At 41.1% G+C, this 24,096-nt stretch overlaps 1 protein-coding gene across 1 annotated transcript in view; it reads left to right on the top strand.

Annotated features, from left to right (window-relative positions):
- The window catches only part of LOC106583712 (collagen alpha-1(II) chain), an 89,842-nt gene that overhangs the window by 44,671 nt on the left and 21,075 nt on the right, over window positions 1-24,096 (top strand). Inside the window, 15 exon segments of the mRNA XM_014168237.2 lie at window positions 335-433; window positions 727-771; window positions 2,186-2,218; window positions 2,220-2,285; window positions 2,508-2,561; window positions 4,090-4,197; window positions 4,712-4,765; window positions 7,770-7,868; window positions 8,165-8,218; window positions 8,760-8,858; window positions 9,082-9,135; window positions 9,602-9,655; window positions 13,664-13,717; window positions 16,461-16,559; window positions 16,679-16,777. Of these exon segments, the coding sequence (XP_014023712.2) occupies window positions 335-433; window positions 727-771; window positions 2,186-2,218; window positions 2,220-2,285; window positions 2,508-2,561; window positions 4,090-4,197; window positions 4,712-4,765; window positions 7,770-7,868; window positions 8,165-8,218; window positions 8,760-8,858; window positions 9,082-9,135; window positions 9,602-9,655; window positions 13,664-13,717; window positions 16,461-16,559; window positions 16,679-16,777 (1,071 nt within the window).

Genomic DNA, 24,096 nt, shown 5'->3' with positions numbered 1-24,096 from the left:
TTCTTAATATTAATATTTACCTATTTGGGCTTTTACTAAATTAAATTAAGAATAAACACTTGTAACTTTATTTTACAAGATTTCAACACTTTAATTCTTATGGATGTGTTTATTTGACAATCAATTCTTAACCATCTGAACCAAATCTGCACCTAGTTTATTTTGCACATAGTTTCAGTTTTTTAAGATTCTTTACGATAATATTAAAACAGTACACTTCAATAGATTATTGATCAATTGCTTGATTGGATCGATTTAATTTATTGTTTGATTTATTGATGTTTGATAGACCATTTGATTGATTGATTGTTTTTGTTTGATTGTCTCTCTCCAGGGAGAAGCTGGCCCCACTGGTGCTCGTGGACCTGAGGGCGCCCAGGGACCACGTGGAGAGTCAGGAACCCCCGGATCTCCCGGACCCGCCGGCGCTTCTGTGAGTGTCCCAAGAAAACAGTGTCCCCACAAAACAGTGTCCCTGTAAAACAGTGTCCCAGTATGACAGTGTCCCAGTATGACAGTGTCCCCGTATGACAGTGTCCCCGAAACAGTGTCCCCTCTGTGTCAGTGGGTCATATGACTAGGGACCTGAATTTTTCCCTGACAATGTGACTTGAACAGGAAACACTCTGTGTCCTTGTCATAGGCTTATGATGTTAGATTGTTTTTTAAAAATGGCTATATACACGGATGTAATGATCATTCTAACTAGTCTGTTCTTCCCTACAGGGTAACCCTGGTACTGATGGTATTGGTGGAGCTAAAGGATCAGCTGTGAGTCTCCTGGACAACCTCTCCTCTTCTCCTGTCTCCCTCCCTTCCTCTGTCCTCTATCTCTGTATCTTATAGTCCTACACTGCTGTTCTCACACTATGCCTGCAGACTTCTATCAGTGTAACTAAAGACAGTCCATCTCCACAGTACGAGCAGGGTTTGAGGGTTAAAATGTTATGCCTGAAGTACGTTTTTATTAGAGTTGAGTAAAGTGTGGGATCTGTCAGTGCTTCTAGGTGGAATATGGATGATGAATGGAGGTCATATCTAAACCACTAGGATATCTACAGAGATAACGAGAGATGGCCCTGAGTTTTCATACACTATATGAAATCTACAAAATGTAAGCCTTATTGTAAGACATTATAAAGTCTCATATATTACTATTACAAGTTATAAAGCATTATAATGCACCTGCAGGCTAAAAGTAAAGTGTTACAGAGATTCTCTCCAAACGAAATGTGAACGCTTGTGACTAGCCTAGTCCACTAGTTCAGTCTGAAAACTAAAGAGAATTAGCTCCGAGTGGCGCAGTGGTCTAAGGCACTGCATCTCAGTGCCTCACTACAGTCCCTGGTTCGAATCCAAGCTGTATCACATCCAGCCGTGATTGGAAGTCCCATAGGATGGTGCACAATTGGACCAGCATCATCCGGGGTAGGCTGTCATTGTAAATAAGAATTTGTTCTTATCTGACTTGCCTAGTTAAATAAATACAAATAAATAGTCACTCCCACATTATCAAACCCACCTTTGACCATGAAAAAAAAAGATTGTCGATCTCATCTCCATTACCGTGAGTCAGTAGTTTTTGCATTTCCTTTTCGTGTGCCCTAACCAGGAGTTTTTCTATTTATCTGGTCAGGTGACGTGGTTAGGAAAAGCTCTCCGTCTTAACTTTCCCTGTAACACAATCAAGAAGCCATTAAAATAATTTAGATGAGAATCAGTCGGGTGTGATATATGTCGCTTTGAGTTAGTTATGGCTGAGTAGACCAGACCTGGGGCCAGACATGCGCGCACACACACACACACACACACACACACACACACACACACACACCTATCCCTTACATAATAGTCAAGCAGACTGCAAATGGTACTTGGTGCTGGATGTCCAGGCATGTCTCTAGCTTCAGGACCTCTCCCACCTGCTCCACCCACTAACTCATGTAACATTGAAGACATGGATCTATATCCAGAAACCTCCTTAGATAAAGTTATCGATTTTTTTCCTCATTGATCTACAAGCTACAGTAAACACATCACTACTTCTTCTTTTCAGATCTCAATATCACGGTGTTGATTGAATGTTTAGTGTTCCCTTCCACTATCACACATGATCATTTCAGTGTGATGATTGATTGGTACGTGATTGATATTGACCAGTGTCCTATCTATCGTTCTACCATAGGGTGCTCCTGGTATCGCTGGCGCGCCTGGCTTCCCCTGGACCCCGTGGCCCTCCAGGACCCCAGGGAGCCACTGGGCCTCTCGGACCAAAGGGAACATCTGTACGTCAAAACTGTTGTAATGTATAATGAATGTCAGGGATGATACGAGGTATATGTAATATAATAATATATTGTAATGTAGCATGATTCAGTTTGCATTTCAAAGGCTAATAATATACACCTCCAGTGGAGGAAATGGTTGTAATCTGACTTCCTTGTCAAAAGATTTCAGAATGTTGAAGGTCTAATAATGACCCATGTCTATTTTGTCTTTCTCTCTAGGGTGATCCCGGTATCCCAGGTTTCAAGGGTGAGGCTGGACCCAAGGGAGAGATTGTGAGTATTATTAAATAAACAATAAAAAGTGAACAGTAAATATTACACTCACACAAGTTCCAAAAGAATAAAGACATTTTAAATGTCATATTATGTGTTGTAATGATGTGCAAATAGTTAAAGTACGAAAGGGAAAATAAATAAACATAAATATGGGTTGTATTTACAATGGTGTTTGTTCTTCACTGGTTACCCTTTTCTTGTGGCAACAGGTCACACATCTTGCTGCTGTGATTCCACACTGTGGTATTTCACCCAATAGATATGGATTTGTTGTGTAATCTGAGGGAAATATGTGTCTCAAATATGGTAATACATTTGGCAGGAGGTTAGGAAGTGCAGCTCAGTTTCCACCTCATTTTGTGGGCAGTGTGCACATAGCCTGTCTTCTCTTGAGAGCCAGATCTGCCTACGGCGGCCTTTCTCAATAGCAAGGCTATGCTCACTGAGTCTGTACATAGTCAAGGCTCTCTCTCTCTCTCTCTCTCTCTCTCTCTCTCTCTCTCTCTCTCTCTCTCTCTCTTTCTCTCTTCCTCCTCTCTCTCTTTCAGTCTCTGATAGCTAAGTAATCTCTCAAAATACTGGATAATGTCCAAGAGTTTATAATGCCCCATGAATCTCATAGACAGAATGGAGAGCATCCCAGATTGCTTCCAGATTGTAACAGAGTTTGTAACTAAGCCACACGGGGGCCCTGTTGGTTTGTTACCTCGCAACAATCTAACATTAGACCTACGAAGGACCAGGCAAGCGACATTATTTTAAACATTTTATGGTAGTTTCTAAAAGAAAGTAAAGAATGCATATTTATCCTCATCATTCATTATAAAAAATTAGAAACGCCCCAAAGATTGAGAGACAACTTTGCTTCGTTAAAGATGTCTGCTGATGTTAGGTGAAGTTCTGTTGTGTTATCATTAGTTAAGTAAGATGTCTGCTGATGTTAGGTGAAGTTCTGTTGTGTTATCATTAGTTAAGTAAGATGTCTGCTGATGTTAGGTGAAGTTCTGTTGTGTTATCATTAGTTAAGTAAGATGTCTGCTGATGTTAGGTGAAGTTCTGTTGTGTTATCATTAGTTAAGTAAGATGTCTGCTGATGTTAGGTGAAGTTCTGTTGTGTTATCATTAGTTAAGTAAGATGTCTGCTGATGTTAGGTGAAGTTCTGTTGTGTTATCATTAGTTAAGTAAGATGTCTGCTGATGTTAGGTGAAGTTCTGTTGTGTTATCATTAGTTAAGTAAGATGTCTGCTGATGTTAGGTGAAGTTCTGTTGTGTTATCATTAGTTAAGTAAGATGTCTGCTGATGTTAGGTGAAGTTCTGTTGTGTTATCATTAGTTAAGTAAGATGTCTGCGGCTTGGTAAATACTTTCTGGAAGCAAATGATAACACAACAGAACTTCACCTAAAATCAGCATATACTTGAACAGTTTTTATCCCTTCTTAGTGAAATCTATTTCTAAATCTAAATCTATTTTTGGATGATGGATATTACATGTGATTACTAACATCCTGTTGTGTTTGTGAAGGGACCCGCGGGTCCCCAAGGAGCCCTTGGCCCTGCAGGAGAGGAGGGGAAGAGGGGACCCAGAGGAGAGCCTGGCGCTGCTGGACCTCTCGGACCTCCCGGAGAGAGAGTGAGTACCACCCATGACACCCATCTTGTCACCCCGTCGGCGTACAACGCTACCTATCATTCCAACCACTTGTTGAGGCACAATGTGTTTCCTGGACATAAAAAGGAGGAAATGAAATGGATGGCTACACTCCCAGTGGGCTGTCACAGAGAGGGTTGTCACAGAGAGGGCTGTCACAGAGAGGGCTGTCACAGAGAGGGCTGTCACAGAGAGGGCTGTCCCAGAGAGGGCTGTCCCAGAGAGTGCTGTCCCAGAGAGGGCTGTCCCAGAGAGTGCTGTCCCAGAGAGGGCTGTCCCAGAGAGTGCTGTCCCAGAGAGTGCTGTCCCAGAGAGTGCTGTCCCAGAGAGTGCTGTCCCAGAGAGTGCTGTCCCAGAGAGGGCTGTCACAGAGAGGGCTGTCCATGTCACTTTACATTTATCACACACTGTAGTCTCGCTCCTAGCGTTAAATGTTGATTTGTTTTTTTTCTTCTTCCTGACCTCTAACCCTGTTGTTGTTGTTGTCTTTGTTTAGGGCGCCCCCGGTAACCGTGGTTTCCCAGGTCAGGATGGTCTGGCTGGTCCCAAGGTGAGTGTCACCATGACAATATGGTCCCAGGGGAGGGGCTTATCGTTAAAGGAGGGGAAACGAAGTGCTATAGTACAGGAAATGAACAGGAAGTATACATTCAGATCAACTGAATAGGTTACTCTAATACTGGCAGGACTGGGGAAATAAGATATGCAATAACTGTGTCAGCAACAGTCTCTTGAGTGATGGATTGTTAACATAAACGTTAACCACGCAAGATTGGTTCTGGGTTATTATGACATCAGGTCAGCAATGACTTATCTGTACATTTCAACACCACAGGATCATGGGTAATATACTATATGTATCTATATATCTACAGCCAAGTGATGGTGTGAAAATGCCCTTCTGTACTAGAGTACATTTACATTACATTTAAGTCATTTAGCAGACGCTCTTATCCAGAGCGACTTACAAATTGGTGCATTCACCTTATGATATCCAGTGGAACAACCACTTTACAATAGTGCATCTAAATCTTTTAAGGGGGGGGGGGTTAGAAGGATTACTTTATCCTATCCTAGGTATTCCTTAAAGAGGTGGGGTTTCAGGTGTCTCCGGAAGGTGGTGATTGACTCCGCTGTCCTGGCGTCGTGAGGGAGCTTGTTCCACCATTGGGGTGCCAGAGCAGCGAACAGTTTTGACTGGGCTGAGCGGGAACTGTGCTTCCTCAGAGGTAGGGGGGCCAGCAGGCCAGAGGTGGATGAACGCAGTGCCCTTGTTTGGGTGTAGGGCCTGATCAGAGCCTGAAGGTATGGAGGTGCCGTTCCCTTCACAGCTCCGTAGGCAATCACCATGGTCTTGTAGCGGATGCGAGCTTCAACTGGAAGCCAGTGGAGAGAGCGGAGGAGCGGGGTGACGTGAGAGAACTTGGGTAGGTTGAACACCAGACGGGCTGCGGCGTTCTGGATGAGTTGTAGGGGTTTAATGGCACAGGCAGGGAGCCCAGCCAACAGCGAGTTGCAGTAATCCAGACGGGAGATGACAAGTGCCTGGATTAGGACCTGCGCCGCTTCCTGTGTGAGGCAGGGTCGTACTCTGCGTAGAGTAGTAGTGAAGACATTCCATCATCGTTTTCTGAACACAAGAATTTATTGGAATCCTTCAGGCAATTACTATCCAATCTGACTGAATATTCTGTTAGGAGCGCATCGATATTGGAACAGCCAGGCATCACAGAGAAAATGATAAGTGAGAAAGAAAGACAGAGCCCCTATTAGGTCATGTCTAAACTTGACACTTACATGCGACTTCTGCTATCAGAATACGAAGATCGCATTGAAAAGATGTGTAGATGCACAAAAATCGCTTTGTTGTTCTGATTGTGTTCAGATTTGGCTGACAACTTCAGGAGGTGGTCAGGGATGCGTTGTGTGCGGAATTCTCCTCAGTCTGGACGGAATCAGGCTACTGAAAGCCCATAAAGTGGTCGACTTCATCAGCTCTCCTCCCACAAGTCTCCAGAAAACTTGTGTTTTGGGACCGAAAGGCACCTTTTAATTATAACGTTGTAGCAAATACATTCCTAGCGTGTGAGGAACTTGTTTTGTGGCCTCATGAAAGCTAGCCAGCTAGCTAATATTTTTAATTTTTGGGGGGTAGATATGCTAAACTATATGCATTCTCTATAGCGTTGCTTGCTAGCTTGCTTGCTAGCTACAGAGGTTTGCTTGCTGGCTAGCTACAGAGGTTAGCTTGCTGGTTAGCTACAGAGGTTAGCTTGCTGGTTAGCTACAGAGGTTAGCTTGCTGGTTAGCTAAAGAGGTTAGCTTGCTGGCTAGCTACAGAGGTTAGCTCCCTGGCTAGCTACAGAGGTTAGGTGGCTAGTTAACTACAGTAATTAGCTACTGCCATCAGCCTATTCCACCTTTTGTAGAATGCATACTGGAATTTGAATATACCGCGAGAAAAGGGAATCAGGACACTGTGGACAAGGTAGAGACATTTACATGTAGGTGTAGACGCATGACACGTTCAGATTTCCATGACCAGAATACAAATGCTGCATGAACAGTCAAGTCTAGACACAAGTCTTAGTGTCAGTATAGTCCACTGGCGTCATCTATAATTCTACTATTTCACCACCAGAGGTCACCTCAACCTCATCCTCACCACCAACTCTAGTCTAGCTGACACCAGTGTCTCAGACTGCAAATGGAAGCGGTTCATTACATTCCATATTAAATATTATTCACCCTCATTCATTACATTGGGTGAATGTGTCAGAAGGAATCTTTTCTAATTTCAAGACAATTGACCCCTGTCTTTTTCCCCCTCCTCAGAAGGGAGATTTCCGTTGCCCAACGGAATGTATTCAACCAAAATGTGTCTTCCACATTCATGTCATCAGCACCCAGGGAGCAACTGCCTTGCTCAAGGGCAGAATGACAGATTTTGATCTCTGCTCAAACTTCCAGTTACTTGCCCAATGCTCCTACCCTCCAGGCTACCTGCCGCCTGAGGGTGTTTGCCTAGGGTAACCTCATGTGAAGTGACTGTGGAGACAGATATAGCGGATCTTTCCACTCAAGTCAAATGTTCACTTAGTCAAGCATTGATGTCAATAGGATGTGAATTATCTTACCCCCTGACACAAAAAGATAAAGAGGAACACAGATGTCTGTAATGATCTGTTGAGGTTTGTTTAGGGACAAACAGACAGGCTTTACATTTCAGTGCTTCACACTGCCAGACACTCCCCTCAGAGTGTCTTCAGTTCATTTAGCCTCCTAATACATTACAGGTACTACTGAGGCCTCATATGAAGTGGCTGTGGAGATAGATCTGTCTTGATCGATTGATTGATTTGTTGATTGGCTGATTGATTGATGGGTTGATTGATTGATGGGTTGATGGGTTGATTGATTGATGGGTTGATGTGTTGATTGATTGATGGGTTGATTGGCTGATTGATTGATGAGTTGATTGATTTATTAGATTGATTACTTGATTGATTGATCGTCTCCACTGAGTAACATGCATTTTTTTCCTCCTAATCCAGGGAGCCCCTGGCGAGCGTGGAGTCGGCGGCGTGTCTGGCCCTAAGGGAGCCGGTGGTGACCCTGGTCGCCCTGGCGAGCCTGGTCTTCCTGGTGCAAGAGTAAGTTCTATAACATCTATAACTATAACATCTTTCTACCATCTGTAACAGTAGTATGTATAAATGCTCTGGTAAGATGGAATAGTTCTCCAAACTGTGGCTGAGTAATGGAGCCAATACATTATCTTTGTAATTTTGACTCGCATAATAATATTGTACGTAGGTTACTAAATTAGACATATAGGCTCTGGTAAGGGTAATGGCTACACTACGAAGCCAAGACAATAATCACTGTAGATTTAACTCACATACTGTACAGTATACCGTGATGTGTGTGTGTCTCTGTGCTCTTGCAGGGTCTTACTGGTCGTCCCGGTGATGCAGGTCCTCAAGGAAAAGTTGGACCCGGTGTAAGTACGCTTGTTGTCTGTTTTTTTCAACAACTGTAACATTTAAAAAAAAAGAAAAAAAAAGAAGAAACATGAATTTGCTCACTAGATGAATCAGCATGTTCACAGGATTCTGACCACTGATTTATATAGACACTAGATGAATCAGCATGTTCACAGGATTCTGACCACTGATTTATATAGACACTAGATGAATCAGCATGTTCACAGGATTCTGACCACTGATTTATATAGACACTAGATGAATCAGCATGTTCACAGGATTCTGACCACTGATTTATATAGACACTAGATGAATCAGCATGTTCACAGGACTCTGACCACTGATTTATATAGACACTAGATGAATCAGCGTGTTTACAGGATTCTGACCACTGATTTATATAGACACTAGATGACTGATAGGGTACATCATTGACTCTGACAGTGTAGAAACCCCCTCAGGTGCATAACTTCTAGTTTTTATTTTGCATAATTGATTGATTGATTGATTGATTGATTGATTGATTGATTGACTGACCCTCCTGTTTCCCCTCTGTAGGGTTCTTCTGGTGAGGATGGTCGCCCCGGACCCCCTGGCCCTATGGGAGCCCGCGGCCAGCCTGGCGTGATGGGATTCCCCGGACCCAAGGGAGCCAACGTGAGTGTGACTGTTTGATTGATTAATTGATTTGGTTGATTGGGTGTGTTGGATGATTTACATATACATATGGAGATTACATATCTACATGGACAGAGTGTCTGTCTATTCTACATACAACTGGCTTGAAGACTAGCTGCCATGGACAGAGTGTCTGTCTATTCTACATACAGTACAACTGGACATCCTTGGTGACTGACTGGTGTGTGTGTTTTCTGACTAGGGCGAACCTGGCAAGGGCGGAGAGAAAGGATTGCTCGGTGCGCCAGGTCTGAGAGTAAGTCATTTATCTCACCCAGACAGACAGCCTTTTCAGTAGAGCCATGTGAAATATGCCGGGGTAAACATACCTTATGCCCGACTAGAAAGGAATCCATTAAGATTAAACCAAACACAGTTACAAATCATAAATAGCCTGCTACCTTCTTTTTGATGATAATATATGCCATTTCAAATGCGCAGAAAACACTTTAAAGACGTTGTTAAGAAACCATTCCACATACTCAGTTTATCCCTACTCAGTTGCCGTAGTAGTAATTACATCGATCAGTCTTCATCTGGCTCCCATGGCCTCTAACTCTCTCTCTCTCGCTCGCTCTCTCTCTCGCTCTCTCTCTCTCTCTCTCTCTCTCTCTCTCTCTTCATCTCTTTCTCTACCCTCTCTCTTCTCTCTCTCTCTATCGCTCTCTCTTTCTCTTTCTCTTTCTCTACCCTCTCTCTTTTTTCTCTCTCTCTCCCTATAGGGTCTTCCTGGTAAGGATGGTGAGACCGGTGCTGCTGGACCCCCTGGCCCTGCTGTGAGTATCTATCTCTCCAATCACACTCTGCTGCCGTCACGTCTGTCTCACTGATCTTATCCACCTTTCTCAATTTACTCTCTGAAAATGACCTGATAACTCCACCAAACCCAGACTGGATATACTCCAATGTGTTCAACGCGTATCGTTGTCAATTCACTGCTAGCTAACCTTTCTGATTCAAGTTTCATTGTGGTTGTAAGATGGTAAGATTATTACACTGTATCGTCAAGATGAGACCAACTTCTTCACAATGACTTGGCTTGATGTTAGATGTGTCGATTGAGTCTGAAGGCACCATTCGTTTTTTTAACGGCAGCCCAACGCCTTGTTTTGCTATAATTCTATGGAACCTTTATTTTATCAGGGAGTCATACTGAGACCAAGTATTCTACAGATGAGCACTGAATTACAGAAATGACAGAAAATGCACACGTCAATATCAATACAAAATGCAAACAGAAAGAAAAACACAGTCATAAAAAACAAACACATTTATCAGTAATAAGGTCCTCAATCAGCTGTCTGAATGACCCTAGAGGCACCAGAACATCACATTCATCAGTAATAAGGTCCTCAATCAGCTGTCTGAATGACCCTAGAGGCACCAGAACATCACATTCATCAGTAATAAGGTCCTCAATCAGCTGTCTGAATGACCCTAGAGGCACCAGAACATCACATTCATCACTAATAAGGTCCTCAATCAGCTGTCTGAATGACCCTAGAGGCACCAGAACATCACATTCATCACTAATAAGGTCCTCAATCAGCTGTCTGAATTACCCTAGAGGCACCAGAACATCACATTCATCAGTAATAAGGTCCTCAATCAGCTGTCTGAATGACCCTAGAGGCACCAGAACATCACATGCATCAGTAATAAGGTCCTCAATCAGCTGTCTGAATTACCCTAGAGGTACCAGAACATCACATTCATCAGTAATAAGGTCCTCAATCAGCTGTCTGAATGACCCTAGAGGCACCAGAACATCACATTCATCAGTAATAAGGTCCTCAATCAGCTGTCTGAATTACCCTAGAGGCACCAGAACATCACATTCATCAGTAATAAGGTCCTCAATCAGCTGTCTGAATGACCCTAGAGGCACCAGAACATCACATTCATCACTAATAAGGTCCTCAATCAGCTGTCTGAATGACCCTAGAGGCACCAGAACATCACATTCATCACTAATAAGGTCCTCAATCAGCTGTCTGAATTACCCTAGAGGTACCAGAACATCACATTCATCAGTAATAAGGTCCTCAATCAGCTGTCTGAATGACCCTAGAGGCACCAGAACATCACATTCATCAGTAATAAGGTCCTCAATCAGCTGTCTGAATGACCCTAGAGGTACCAGAACATCACATTCATCAGTAATAAGGTCCTCAATCAGCTGTCTGAATTACCCTAGAGGCACCAGAACATCACATTCATCAGTAATAAGGTCCTCAATCAGCTGTCTGAATGACCCTAGAGGTACCAGAACATCACATTCATCACTAATAAGGTCCTCAATCAGCTGTCTGAATGACCCAAGAGGCACCAGAACATCACATTCATCAGTAATAAGGTCCTCAATCAGCTGTCTGAATGACCCTAGAGGCACCAGAACATCACATTCATCAGTAATAAGGTCCTCAATCAGCTGTCTGAATTACCCTAGAGGCACCAGAACATCACATTCATCAGTAATAAGGTCCTCAATCAGCTGTCTGAATGACCCAAGAGGCACCAGAACATCACATTGAAGAACATTTTGAAGATTGTTCCACAAGTAAAGTGCAAGAAAACTAAAAGCTGATTTACTTAACCTCTTGGGGCTAGGTGGGACGCTAGCGTGCCACCCGTGGTGCACTCCATCAACAGCAGGTGCATTTCAAGAGCGGCAAATTTGAATCCAAATAAATGTCAAAATTCAAATTTTTCAAAAATACAACTATTTTACACCATTTGAAAGATAAACATCTCCTTAATCTAACCACGTTTTACGATTTCAAAAAGGTTTTACGGCGAAAGCATAAATTTAGAGTATGTTAGGACAGTACATTTACAAGAGTTGTGTGTAATGTTTTGTCAAGTCAAAGACAGGGTCACCAAAACCATAAAACCAGCTAAAATGATGCACTAACCTTTTACAATCTCCATCAGATGACACTCCTAGGACATTATGTTAGACAATGCATGCATTTTTAGTTCTATCAAGTTCATATTTATATCCAAAAACAGCGTTTTACTATGGCATTGATGTTGAGGAAATCGTTTCCCTCCAATAACCGGCAGTCAAGTCAGCGTCACAAATTAAATAATTAAAATTAGAAAACATTGGTAAAATATTATATTGTCATTTAAAGAATTATAGATTTACATCTCTTGAACTCAATCAACTTGCCAGATTTAAAAATAACCTTACTGGGAAATCACACTTTGCAATAATCTGAGCACTGCGCCCAGAAAAATACGCGTTGCGATACAGACTAGACGTCATGTTGGGGAGATCTAAAATCGAAAATACTATGTAAATAATCCATTACCTTTGATTCTCTTCATCAGATGTCACTTCCAGGTATCACAGGTCCATAACGAATGTAGTTTTGTTCAAAAAAGCTCATCATTTATGTCCAAAAATCTCCGTCTCGTTAGCACATGATGTAAGCCAGCCGGACTTCTCGTCATGAACGAGGGGAAAAAATATATTTCCGTTCGTTCAAACATGTCAAACGTTGTATAGCATAAATCATTAGGGCCTTTTTTAACCAGAACATGAATAATATTCAAGGTGGACGAATGCATACTCTTTTATAACGTATTGGAACGAGGGTACCCAACATGAACTCGCGCGCCAGGTGTCTAATGGGACATCATCGTTCCATGGCTCTTGTTCGGTCAGATCTCCCTCCAGAAGACTCAAAACACTTTGTAAAGGCTGGTGACATCTAGTGGAAGCAATAGGAAGTGCCAAAATATTCCTAAGCCCCTGTGTTTTTCCATGGGATAGGTTTAAAGTCAATACAACACATCAGGTATCCACTTCCTGTCAGAAAATGTCTCAGGGTTTTGCCTGCCAAATGAGTTCTGTTATACTCACAGACACCATTCAAACAGTTTTAGAAACTTTAGAGTGTTTTCTATCCATATATAATAAGTATATGCATATTCTAGTTACTGGGTAGGATTAGTAACCAGATTAAATCGGGTACATTTTTTTTATCCAGACGTGCAAATGCTGCCCCCTAGACCCAACAGGTTAACTCAGTAGAGACCAGAGGAATTTCCAGAGTTATCCATCCCTGAGACCTGGTGTGGTAACTCCTATGTCTAAAGTTTAGTAAAGACGTTAGGTACAGTGGGGCTTTTTTAAAAGGCTTTATAAATGAAAAAATAGTCATGTATCAACATATGTGACATCAAAGAGGGCCAGCCAACTTCCTGGTAGAGAATGCAGTGATGAGTACTAAAATTGTTGCCTGTAATAAAGCGCAGTGTACTATGATAAACTGCATCTAACGGCTTTAACGAATTGGCAGCTGAGTTCATAGAGATGATGTCGCCATAGTCTAGAACCAATAGAAACGTTGACTGAATAATAGCATATATTTAGTTTTACCTGCATTCAATACTAATTTCAGGTCAAAGTTGTTCTGTAATACAATGAAGGCAGACTGTAGTTCAAATAGAGCCTGGTCAACCCTGGGGACAATAGCATACACAACAGTATCATCGGCATACAAGTGCAGGTAAAAATGTTTTACAGACAAGTCGATATTCACAATGTAAACAGTAAAAAGTACAGGACCCAGAATCAACCTCTGCGGGACACCTTTCGTAATATCCAGGAAACCTGATTTAACAGTAGATACACATTGAGTTCTATCTGTCAAGTAATTTTTAAACCAGTTACATGCAGCCTGGTCTAGGCCAAATGAGGAAAGCCTCTGAATTAGCAGTGACTTTGACAGGTCAATGAATAATGCTCACTGTTAAGCCTTCCTTTACCACAGGGCCCTGCTGGAGAGAGAGGAGAGCAAGGACAACCTGGACCTTCTGGCTTCCAGGTCAGTAGATGTACACCTCTCTCTCTCTCTCTCTCTCTCTCTCTCTCTCTCTCTCTGCCTTTCACTGTGTACCTCTCTCTCTCTCACTCTGCATTCACTGTGTACCTGTCTGTCTATCTCTCTGCATTCGCTGTGCACCTGTCTGTCTGCATTCGCTGTGTACCTGTCTGTCTGTCTGCATTCACTGTGTACCTGTCTCTCTGCATTCACTGTGTACCTGTCTCTCTGTCACTCTGCATTTACTGTGTATCTGTCTGTCTGTCTGTCTGTCTGTCTGTCTGTCTGTCTGTCTGTCTGTCTGTCTGTCTGTCTGTCGTCTGTCTGTCTGTCTGTCTGTCTGCATTCACTGTGTACCTGTCTGTCTGTCAGTCACTCTGCATTCATTGTGTACCTGTCTGTCTGTCACTCTGCATTCACTGTGTACCTGTCTGTCTGTCGCTCTGCATTCACTGTGTACCTGTCTGTCTGTCAATCTGCATTCACTGTGTACCTATCTGTCTGACTGTCTGTCACTCTGCATTCATTGTGTACCTGTCTGTCTGTCTGTCACTCTGCATTCACTGTCTGTCTGTCTGTCTGTCTGTCTGTCTGTCTGTCTGTCTGTCTGTCTGTCTGTCTGTCTGTCTGTCTGTCTGTCTGTCTGTCTGTCACTCTGCATTCACTGTGTACCTGTCTGTCTGTCTGCCTCACTGCATTCACTGTGTACCTGTCTGTCTGTCTCTCTGCATTCACTGTGTACCTGTCTGTCTGTCAGTTACTCTGCATTCACTGTGTACCTGTCTGTCTGTCACTCTGCATTCATTGTGTACCTGTCTGTCTGTCTGTCAATCTGCATTCACTTTGTACCTGTCTGTCTGACTGTCTGTCACTCTGCATTCACTGTGTACCTGTCTGTCTGTCTGTCACTCTGCATTCACTGTGTACCTGTCTGTCTGTCTGTCTGTCTGTCTGTCTGTCTGTCTGTCTGTCTGTCTGTCTGTCTGTCTGTCTGTCTGTCACTCTGCATTCACTGTGTACCTGTCTGTCTGTCTGCCTCACTGCATTCACTGTGTACCTGTCTGTCTGTCTCTCTGCATTCACTGTGTACCTGTCTGTCTGTCAGTTACTCTGCATTCACTGTGTACCTGTCTGTCTGTCACTCTGCATTCATTGTGTACCTGTCTGTCTGTCAATCTGCATTCACTTTGTACCTGTCTGTCTGACTGTCTGTCACTCTGCATTCACTGTGTACCTGTCCGTCTGTCTGTCACTCTGCATTCACTGTGTACCTGTCTGTCTGTCTGTCTGTCTGTCTGTCTGTCTGTCTGTCTGTCTGTCTGTCTGTCTGTCTGTCTGTCTGTCACTCTGCATTCACTGTGTACCTGTCTGTCTGTCGCTCTGCATTCACTGTGTACCTGTCTGTCTGTCAATCTGCATTCACTGTGTACCTATCTGTCTGACTGTCTGTCACTCTGCATTCATTGTGTACCTGTCTGTCTGTCTGTCACTCTGCATTCACTGTCTGTCTGTCTGTCTGTCTGTCTGTCTGTCTGTCTGTCTGTCTGTCTGTCTGTCTGTCTGTCTGTCTGTCACTCTGCATTCACTGTGTACCTGTCTGTCTGTCTGCCTCACTGCATTCACTGTGTACCTGTCTGTCTGTCTCTCTGCATTCACTGTGTACCTGTCTGTCTGTCAGTTACTCTGCATTCACTGTGTACCTGTCTGTCTGTCACTCTGCATTCATTGTGTACCTGTCTGTCTGTCAATCTGCATTCACTTTGTACCTGTCTGTCTGACTGTCTGTCACTCTGCATTCACTGTGTACCTGTCTGTCTGTCTGTCACTCTGCATTCACTGTGTACCTGTCTGTCTGTCTGTCTGTCTGTCTGTCTGTCTGTCTGTCTGTCTGTCTGTCTGTCTGTCTGTCACTCTGCATTCACTGTGTACCTGTCTGTCTGTCTGCCTCACTGCATTCACTGTGTACCTGTCTGTCAGTTACTCTGCATTCACTGTGTACCTGTCTGTCTGTCACTCTGCATTCATTGTGTACCTGTCTGTCTGTCAATCTGCATTCACTTTGTACCTGTCTGTCTGACGTCTGTCACTCTGCATTCACTTTGTACCTGTCTGTCTGACTGTCTGTCACTCTGCATTCACTGTGTACCTGTCTGTCTGTCTGTTACTCTGCTTCATCTGTGTCTGTCTGTCTGTCTGTCTGTCTGTCTGTCTGTCTGTCTGTCTGTCTGTCTGTCTGTCTGTCTGTCTGTCACTCTGCATTCACTGTGTACCTGTCTGTCTGTCTGCCTCACTGCATTCACTGTGTACCTGTCTGTCTGTCTCTCTGCATTCACTGTGTACCTGACTGTCTGTCAATCTGCCTTCACTGTGTACCTGTCTGTCTGTCTGTCTGTCTGTCTGTCTGTCTGTCTGTCTGTCTGTCTGTCTGTCTGTCTGTCTGTCTGTCTGTCTGTCTGCATTCATTGAATACCTGTCTGTCTGTCACTCTGCACGCTCCTATAACATATTAGTCTGTATTTACACAGGCAGCGCAATTCTGATCTTTTGCCCAATTATTGGCAAATTAGCTGATCTGATTGGTCAAAAAAGACATTAGTGGAAAAATATAGAAATTAGGCTGCCTGTGTAAATGCAGCCATTATACACTACATTTGTCCAATCACATTGACAATTCAGTCAGCTATACACTTCACAAGTAGTAACAACAGCCACGTGATTGATTGGTTGTTTTGCTTCCTTTGAACAGGGTCTGCCCGGACCTCCCGGCCCCCCTGGTGAGGGTGGCAAGCCCGGTGACATGGGAGTTCCAGGAGAGGGTGGAGCTGCTGGTGCCACTGGACCAAGAGTGAGTTTAATTTCCTCCACCATCATCTCCATACCTACGATGTTCATATAGCTAACTCCACTTATGGAGTTATGGAGGATAATAATGCTAACCATCCATCCATCCCTGTCTCCCTGTAGGGTGAGCGTGGTTTCCCAGGAGAGAGAGGAGGTGCTGGGCCTCAGGGGCTGCAGGGACCCCGTGGTCTTCCTGGAACTCCTGGAACTGACGGACCTAAGGTGAGACAAACACACTACTGTAGAGAACTTAGTCTTCTGATATACCTAAATGAAGCTAGTAGAATTTGCAACTAGTAGAATTTGCAGCGAGTAGAATTTTCAATTAGTAGAATTTGCAGTTAGTAGAATTTGCAATTAGAAGAATTTGCAGTTAGTAGAATTTGCAATTAGTAGAATTTGCAATTAGCAGAATTTACAGCTAGTAGAATTTGCAGCTAGTAGAATTTGCAGCTAGTAGAATTTGCAGTATAATTTGCAGCTAGTAGAACTTGCAGTAGATTTTGCAGTTAGTAGAATTTGGAGTTATTAGAATTTGCAATTAGTAGAATTTTCAGCTAGTAGAATTGGCAGGTAGTAGAATTTGTAGTTAGTAGTATTTTCAGCTAGTAGCATTTGCAGCTAGTAGAATTTGCAGCTAGTAGAATTTGCAGCTAGTAGAATTTGCAGCTAGTAGAATGTGCTTCTAGTAGAATGTGCTTCTAGTAGAATTTGCAATTCGTAGAATTTGCAGCTAGTAGAATTTGCAGTTAGTAGAATTTGCAGTTAGTAGAATTTGCAGCTAGTAGAATGTGCTTCTAGTAGAATTTGCAGGTAGTAGAATTTGCAATTAGTAGAATTTGCAGTTAGTAGAATTTGCAGGTAGTAGAATTTTCAGCTTGTAGAATTTGCAGTTAGTAGAATTTGCAGTTAGTAGAAGTTGCAGTAGAATTTGCAGCCATTAGAATTTGCAGTATAATTTGCCGCTTGTAGAATTTGCAGTATAATTTGCAGTTAGATGAATTTGCAGCTAGTAGAATTTGCAACTAGTAGAATTTGCAGCTAGTAGAATTTGCAGCTAGTAGAATTTCCGATCTACTAGCTCAGTTGGCCGGTGGCCAAAATTAAAATATAATTATTTTTGTAAAAAATGTTTTAACCTTATGTTACCAGGTAAATTGACTGAGAACACATTGTCATTTACAGCAACAGCATGGGGAATAGTTACAGGGAGAGGGAAGGGGGGGATTTGAATGAGTGAGCAATTGGAAGCTGGGGATGATTAGGTGGCCATGATGGTATGAGGGCCAGATTGGGAATTTAACCAGGACACCGGGGTTAACACCCCTAGTCTTATGATAAGTGCCATGGGATCTTTAGTCACCACAGAGAGTCAGGACACTTGTTTGGTTCCACCATATCCCACAGAAAAACACATAGTCTTTGAGATATGAGACGGACTCATTACCATAATGCACAGTCCCATCCTGATCCTGCACAGTATCTGTTTAAAGCATGCCAGCTATACCATCTCGTTACCACCAAGGAAAAATTCTACACAGCCTTTTCACTACATAGAAGAAGGGATTTGCGGTTATCATATTAAAGGAAACATGCTACATTCACAGATATTTCCGTTGTCCGTCAACCACGGCTCAATGCAACTTTTCATTCTCAATACTGGTAATGAATGGAACAGACTTCGAGCAGATTTGAGGAGACTAGGGGGTGAAAGAACCTGTCTGCTTGCCTTCCAGGCCATTTCAGTTCAGAACCCCTCTGACTGTCAGCCAAGGAGGAAAGGATAGATAGAGGCTGGGATTAAAGATAATGATAGGAGGGAGGAGGAGGAGGAGGAGGAGGAGGAGGAGGAGGAGGAGGAGGAGGAGGAGGAGGAGGAGGAGAGATGAACATCCAGATGAATGTAACTGGGGATTCAGAGAGGCAGCAGTGCCAGCAGGAGAGAACAAACACAGCATTCCTCTTCGAGCTAAGCGCAGCAGGAACATTTAGCAAATTGGCCGAAAACAAACTTAGAGAACGTTTATGAGAATGAGCTACTGAGCAGATACTGTACAGGAACTGTGTCTTGATGTGGCTGATGTATTTTTATAAGACTCTTACACGTTCTATCCAATAGAAATGTGTTTCTATCGGCAATGTCTTGACTTCTATGTTCACCTACACTACCGTTCAAAAGTTTGAGGTCACTTAGAAATGTCCTTTGTTTTGAAAGAAAATCTAATTTGATCAGAAATCACAGTGTAGATATTGTTAATGTTGTAAATAACTATTGTAGCCGGATACAGCAGATTTCTTATGGAATATCTACATAGGTGTACAGAGGTCCATTATCAGCAACCATCACTCCTGTGTTCCAATGGCACGTTGTGTTAGCTAATTCTTCTGACACTCATCAGTCTATTCTTGTTCTGAGAAATGAAGGCTATTCCATGTGAGAAATTGCCAAAAAACTAAAGATCTCGCACAATGCTGTGTACTACTCCCTTCACAGAACAGCGCAAACTGTCTCTAACCAGAATAGAAAGAGGAGTGGGAGGCCCCGGTGCACAACTGAGCAAGAGGAGAAGTACATTAGAGTGTCTAGTTTTAGAAACAGATGCCTTACAAGTCCTCAACTGGCAGCTTCATTAAATTGTACCCGCAAAACATCAGTCTCAACATCAACAGTGAAGAGGCGACTAGTCAGAGTTGCAAAGAAAACGCCATATCTCAGACTGGCCAATAAAAATAAAAGATTAAGATGGGCAAAAGAACACAGACACTGGACAGAGGAACTCTGCCAAGAAGGCTTGTTTCCATGTCTAAAGACATGTTTCCATGTCTAGATGTACATAATGTACATAATGTTTCCATGTCTAGATGTATGTAATGTTTCCATGTCTAGATGTATATAATGTTTCCATGTCTATATGTAAATAATGTTTCCATGTCAAGATGTTAACCTATGTCTAGATGTATATCATTTTTTCATGTATAGATGTATATAATGTTTCCATATCTAGATGTATATGATATTTCCATGTCTAGATGTTCACCTATGTCTAGATGGTTAAAATGTTTCCATGTCTAGATGTATATCATTTTTTCATGTATAGAGGTATATATAATGTTTCCATATCTAGATGTATATGATATTTCCATGTCTAGATGTTCACCTATGTCTAGATGGTTATAATGTTTCCATGTCTAGATGTTAACCTATGTCTAGATATATATAATGTTTCCATGTCTAGATGTTAACCTATGTCTAGATGTAAATAATGTTTCTATGTCTAGATGTAAATAATGTGTCCATGTCTAGATGTTAACCTGTGTCTAGATGTATATAATGTTTCCATGTCTAGATGTAAATAATGTTTCCATGTCTAGATGTTCACCTATGTCTAGATGGTAATAATGTTTCCATGTCTAGATGTTAACCTATGTCTAGATATATATAATGTTTCCATGTCTGGATGTATATAATGTTTCCATGTCTATATGTAAATAATGTTTCCATGTCAAGATGTTAACCTATGTCTAGATGTATATCATTTTTTCATGTATAGATGTATATAATGTTTCCATATCTAGATGTATATAATGTTTCCATGTCTAGATGTATATAATGTTTCCATGTCTATATGTAAATAATGTTTCCATGTCTATATGTAAATAATGTTTCCATGTCAAGATGTTAACCTATGTCTAGATGTATATCATTTTTTCATGTATAGATGTATATAATGTTTCCATATCTAGATGTATATAATGTTTCCATGTCTAGATGTATATAATGTTTCCATGTCTATATGTAAATAATGTTTCCATGTCAAGATGTTAACCTATGTCTAGATGTATATCATTTTTTTATGTATAGATGTATATAATGTTTCCATATCTAGATGTATATGATATTTCCATGTCTAGATGTTCACCTATGTCTAGATGGTTATAATGTTTCCATGTCTAGATGTTAACCTATGTCTAGATATATATAATGTTTCCATGTCTAGATGTTAACCTATGTCTAGATGTAAATAATGTTTCTATGTCTAGATGTAAATAATGTGTCCATGTCTAGATGTTAACCTGTGTCTAGATGTATATAATGTTTCCATGTCTAGATGTTAACCTATGTCTAGATATATATAATGTTTCCATGTCTAGATGTTAACCTATGTCTAGATGTATATAATGTTTCCATGTCTAGATGTATATAATGTTTCCATGTCTAGATGTTAACCTATGTCTAGATGTATATAATGTTTCCATATCTAGATGTATATAATGTTTCCATGTCTAGATGTATATAATGTTTCCATGTCTAGATGTTAACCTATGTCTAGATGTATATAATGTTTCCATATCTAGATGTAAATAATGTTTCCATGTCTAGATGTATATAATGTTTCCATGTCTAGATGTTCACCTATGTCTAGATGTATATAATGTTTCCATGTCTAGATGTATATAATGTTTCCATGTCTAGATGTATATAATGTTTCCATGTCTAGATGTATATAATGTTTCCATGTCTAGATGTTAACCTATGTCTAGATGTATATAATGTTTCCATGTCTAGATGTATATAATGTTTCTATGTCTAGATGTATATAATGTTTCCATGCCTAGATGTATATCATGTTTCCATGTCTAGATGTACATAATGTTTCCATGTCTAGATGTTAACCTATGTCTATAGGTATATAATGTTTCCATATCTAGATGTATATAATGTTTCCATGTCTAGATGTATATAATGTTTCCATGTCTAGATGTATGTAATGCTTCCATGTCTAGATGTTAACCTATGTCTAGATGTATATAATGTTTCCATGTCTAGATGTATTTAATGTTTCCATGTCTAGATGTATATAATGTTTCCATGTCTAGATGTATTTAATGTTTCCATGTCTAGATGTATATAATGTTTCCATGTCTAGATGTTAACCTATGTCTAGATGTATATCATGTTTCCATGTCTATATGTATACAATGTTTCCATGTCTAGATATATATAATGTTTCCATATCTAGATGTATATAATGTTTCCATGTCTAGATGTTAACCTATGTCTAGATGTATATCATGTTTTCATGTATAGAGGTATATATAATGTTTCCATATCTAGATGTATATGATGTTTCCATGTCTAGATGTTCACCTATGTCTAGATGTATATAATGTTTCCATGTCTAGATGTTCACCTATGTCTAGATATATATAATGTTTCCATGTCTAGATGTATATAATGTTTCCATGTCTAGATGTATATAATGTTTCCATGTCTAGAAGTTAACCTATGTCTAGATGTATATAATGTTTCCATGTCTAGATGTTAACCTATGTCTAGATGTATATAATGTTTCCATATCTAGATGTATATAATGTTTCCATGTCTAGATGTATATAATGTTTCCATGTCTAGATGTTAACCTATGTCTAGATGTATATAATGTTTCCATATCTAGATGTATATAATGTTTCCATGTCTAGATGTATATAATGTTTCCATGTCTAGATGTTCACCTATGTCTAGATGTATATAATGTTTCCATGTCTAGATGTATATAATGTTTCCATGTCTAGATGTATATAATGTTTCCTTGTCTAGATGTTAACCTATGTCTAGATGTATATAATGTTTCCATGTCTAGATGTTAACCTATGTCTATAGGTATATAATGTTTCCATATCTAGATGTATATAATGTTTCCATGTCTAGATGTATATAATGTTTCCATGTCTAGATGTATGTAATGCTTCCATGTCTAGATGTTAACCTATGTCTAGATGTATATAATGTTTCCATGTCTAGATGTATTTAATGTTTCCATGTCTAGATGTATATAATGTTTCCATGTCTAGATGTATTTAATGTTTCCATGTCTAGATGTATATAATGTTTCCATGTCTAGATGTTAACCTATGTCTAGATGTATATCATGTTTCCATGTCTATATGTATACAGTGGGGAAAAAAAGTATTTAGTCAGCCACCAATTGTGCAAGTTCTCCCAGTTAAAAAGATGAGAGAGGCCTGTAATTTTCATCATAGGTACACGTCAGCTATGACAGACAAAATCAGAAAAAAAATCAAGAAAATCACATTGTAGGATTTTTTATGAATTTATTTGCAAATTATGGTGGAAAATAAGTATTTGGTCACCTACAAACAAGCAAGATTTCTGGCTCTCACAGACCTGTAACTTCTTCTTTAAGAGGCTCCTCTGTCCTCCACTCGTTACCTGTATTAATGGCACCTGTTTGAACTTGTTATCAGTATAAAAGACACCTGTCCACAACCTCAAACAGTCACACTCCAAACTCCACTATGGCCAAGACCAAAGAGCTGTCAAAGGACACCAGAAACAAAATTGTAGACCTGCACCAGGCTGGGAAGACTGAATCTGCAATAGGTAAGCAGCTTGGTTTGAAGAAATCAACTGTGGGAGCAATTATTAGGAAATGGAAGACATACAAAACCACTGATAATCTCCCTCGATCTGGGGCTCCACGCAAGATCTCACCCTGTGGGGTCAAAATTATCACAAGAACGGTGAGCAAAAATCCCAGAACCACACAGGGGGACCTAGTGAATGACCTGCAGAGAGCTGGGACCAAAGTAACAAAGCCTACCATCAGTAACACACTACGCCGCCAGGGACTCAAATCCTGCAGTGCCAGACGTGTCCCCCCTGCTTAAGTCAGTACATGTCCAGGCCCGTCTGAAGTTTGCTAGAGAGCATTTAGATGATCCAGAAGAGGATTGGGAGAATGTCATATGGTCAGATGAAACCAAAATAGAACCTTTTGGTAAAAACTCAACTCGTCGTGTTTGGAGGACAAAGAATGCTGAGTTGCATCCAAAGAACACCATACCTACTGTGAAGCATGGGGGTGGAAACATCATGCTTTGTGGCTGTTTTTCTGCAAAGGGACCAGGACGACTGATCCGTGTAAAGGAAAGAATGAATGGGGCCATGTATCGTGAGATTTTGAGTGAAAACCTCCTTCCATCAGCAAGGGCATTGAAGATGAAACATGGCTGGGTCTTTCAGCATGACAATGATCCCAAACACACCACCCGGGCAACAAAGGAGTGGCTTCGTATGAAGCATTTCAAGGTCCTGGAGTGGCCTAGCCAGTCTCCAGATCTCAACCCCATAGAAAATCTTTGGAGGGAGTTGAAAGTCAGTGTTGCCCAGCGACAGCCCCAAAACATCACTGCTCTAGAGGAGATCTGCATGGCGGAATGGGCCAAAATACCAGCAACAGTGTGTGAAAACCTTGTGAAGACTTACAGAAAACGTTTGACCTGTGTCATTGCCAACAAAGGGTATATAACAAAGTATTGAGATAGACTTTTGTTATTGACCAAATACTTATTTTCCAACATAATTTGCAAATAAATTCATTAAAAATCCTACAATGTGATTTTCAGGATTTTTTTTCTCATTTTGTCTGTCATCGTTGAAGTGTACATATGATGAAAATTACAGGCCTCTCTCATCTTTTTAAGTGGGAGAACTTGCACAATTGGTGGCTGACTAAATA

This window comes from Salmo salar, chromosome ssa22 (genome assembly GCF_905237065.1).
Source record: "Salmo salar chromosome ssa22, Ssal_v3.1, whole genome shotgun sequence".
Lineage (NCBI taxonomy): Eukaryota > Metazoa > Chordata > Actinopteri > Salmoniformes > Salmonidae > Salmo > Salmo salar.
This window is presented reverse-complemented; position numbering and strand designations above follow the sequence as displayed.